Source organism: Otolemur garnettii, unplaced genomic scaffold (genome assembly GCF_000181295.1).
Source record: "Otolemur garnettii isolate 467f Iridium unplaced genomic scaffold, OtoGar3 scaffold00143, whole genome shotgun sequence".
NCBI lineage: Eukaryota > Metazoa > Chordata > Mammalia > Primates > Galagidae > Otolemur > Otolemur garnettii.
Window position 1 is genome coordinate 1,237,643 of NW_003852538.1, and position 2,674 is coordinate 1,240,316.

General features: G+C 36.0%; 1 protein-coding gene across 1 annotated transcript in view; it reads right to left on the reverse strand.

Moving 5' to 3' along the window:
* The window catches only part of TSPAN8 (tetraspanin 8), a 28,437-nt gene that overhangs the window by 16,564 nt on the left and 9,199 nt on the right, over positions 1-2,674 (reverse strand). Inside the window, exon 2 of the mRNA XM_003798949.3 lies at positions 219-281. Coding sequence (XP_003798997.1) covers positions 219-281 — 63 coding nt within the window. The remainder of the gene's footprint in view (positions 1-218; positions 282-2,674) is intronic.

Sequence of the window (2,674 nt, forward strand, 5' to 3'; positions counted from 1 at the left end):
AGTCCCAGCCACTCAGGAGGCAGAGCAAGCCCAAGATTTTGAGGTTTCTGGGACCTACGAAGATGCCATGGCACTCTCCCAGGGTGTCAAGGTTAGACTCTATGTCAAAAAAAAAAAATTATGGTTATTATTGTCATTACTGTCAAAAATTTCATTCATTATTTTCATTATTATTGTTACTACTCTGGGTACAGGGCAGGTTGTATTTATGTATTTACCTCTTGGCCATCTTTGCTTACTCGTACCCATATTCCTATTGCCAGGATCAAGACACCACACACCTGCAGAGAGAGAGAGAGAAAAAAAGAATGTTAAAGTACAATTAAGATCAAATGAAACTTAATTCCACACATCCACATCCATCTGGTTATAATAATTTATCACTAACGAACCCGCAGAACCCGTGAGACATAAATGAAGCATATTCAGGAGCAGAAAATCCTGAAATGTTCTACTATAATTTGTAAGTTTGATGAGAATAATTCTATTCTCATCCACAATCCATTCATAGATCTATGAACAAGAAGTCGTTCCCCTGTTAGGCTGGGAAAGATTATTTTCCATGTTGTGACTCCAACCCTGTGTTTTTTCCTAATTATAACATTCAAAAGACATCCTTATTAAGACCTGGGTTTGTCTCTGAGAAGCCACATTGGACCAAGGAAAAAAGAGAATAATTAACTAATCACCAAACATTCATTCAAGAAGGTGGAGGGAGATGTTGAGATAGACAGAGAACAGCAGGACATTTGACAAAATTTGTAGTTAAGCAACAAACATATATATTAATTGGTACTTTCTGAACTCAAAGTCTTTTATAAACAAGCTCTTTTAGGTGGGAAAGTTCACCCAGAAAGACGGGATATTAAAGAATAGAACTTAAAGTCTTCAATCCCTTTAATGATTTTACCAGATTATTTAATTTGGAACAATGCCATCACATAAAATTTAAAACACATTTTACATTAGTGTAAGGAAAACTCTTGTCTTTCAGGTTTTTAAAAAAAAAAAAAAGATATATAGTGGCCCCAAAAAAAAAAAAATCAAAGATCTATTATTAAATAGAGATGTAAAGAGCAGGCCTGGTCACATACCAGACACAGCAAGCCCTACAGGACTCTCTAGACAATTCTGAGCTTTCTGTGCTCTGACAAAGAATGTCTGAGTCCATCCTTGGACCCTCCTTGCTTCCCCTGGCAGAGCCGGAGGCCTGGAACCCCAGGCCTGTGAAGGGTGTCCCGCTGATTCTGCAGAGGCTAGAGGCCCAGGGCCCGTCAGGACGTGCAGTGAGCAGCTAATCATCATGTAATTTCTGCTCCCTGGAGCACCTGGAAATCTTCTAGGCCCAAACCTTCATTTCAGATGAAGAAATTAGAATCCTGAGAGAAAATATTCACATGATGCAAATCTAGGCCCACTCCCAACCAATCTGCCTCTGCTACATATTTCAACTCAACCACAAAATAAGTGATGCAGTGAAAATCCAAATCTCTTTATGAAACCATCAGATATTGCAGGATTTTAATCATCTCATATAGGCGCGCGCACACACACCATAAAATACAAACCATTAAAAAACCTTCACAGCTTGAAAACTCTGCTAACTTCTTCAGGCCTATGTTTTTGTAGCTTCCTTCCACTAAACCCTAATTTCATCTGCAAATGGAGATAAACGTTCACTTTAGCAGTTCTTTATAACAAGTCTGTGAGCGAGAATTACACATCAAATGATAAAAACCCTTTGGGATTGTCAATAATTTCATACCAATGGAGTATTTTGTTTGTTATTTGATTTTTTCTCTGGTATTTTATTTCTTTTTCTTCTCCTTTCACAAGCAGGTTTATAACTGTCGTCTCAGGCTATCACTTTGGCCTTTATCTTTAACTGAGAATAATAGTAACGATTCTAGGAACTATTATGATTATCATAATAGTTGATATTTGTTAAACTATTATAAATGACAAATATTTAACAACTCTTAGCAAGTTAGTAAGAAGTCATAATAAGAGTATGGTTTTTTCTTGAACTTCTTTTTTGTGTGTTACTGTTTTTTTTTTCACTTTTTCAATCTTATGAAATCATGGAATCAATGGCAACTTTTAATCTTCAACAACAACTATTAATCTTCCCAGCCACTGAAAGTTTTCTTCAACTAACATTTAAAATACTCAATTATTTCAGAATTCAAGAATATTTTGCCCTATTTAATCTTCACAATTAGATAGAATGGCTTTGGAACTTTAAAGCTGATGAAACTATCTTTCCATTTCTTCTAAATCTATTTTAAAAACAAAACAAATGTTGGGCGGCACCTGTGGCTCAAAGGAGTAGGGCACCAGCCCCATATACTGGAGGTGGCGGGTTCAAACCCAGCCCCAGCCAAAAACTGCAAATAATAATAATAATAATAATAATAAACAAATGTTAAGATGTTTCCTTCTCATCTGAGTGGAGAAATTCTCATGCAAAGATCAGAGTCTTAATATCATGAATTGTTCATAAACCTGCTGAATGACTTTAAAAGTAAATTTCTTCTCTATTCATAATGATCATTCTAGAGTCATGATTAATGCCAAACTATTTCATCCCAGTTGTTGGAAGACTGACCATCACAGTGGTTCTTTGAAACCTATCCCCAGTTTGTCTTTAAGAAGATACATACTCCATACTCTT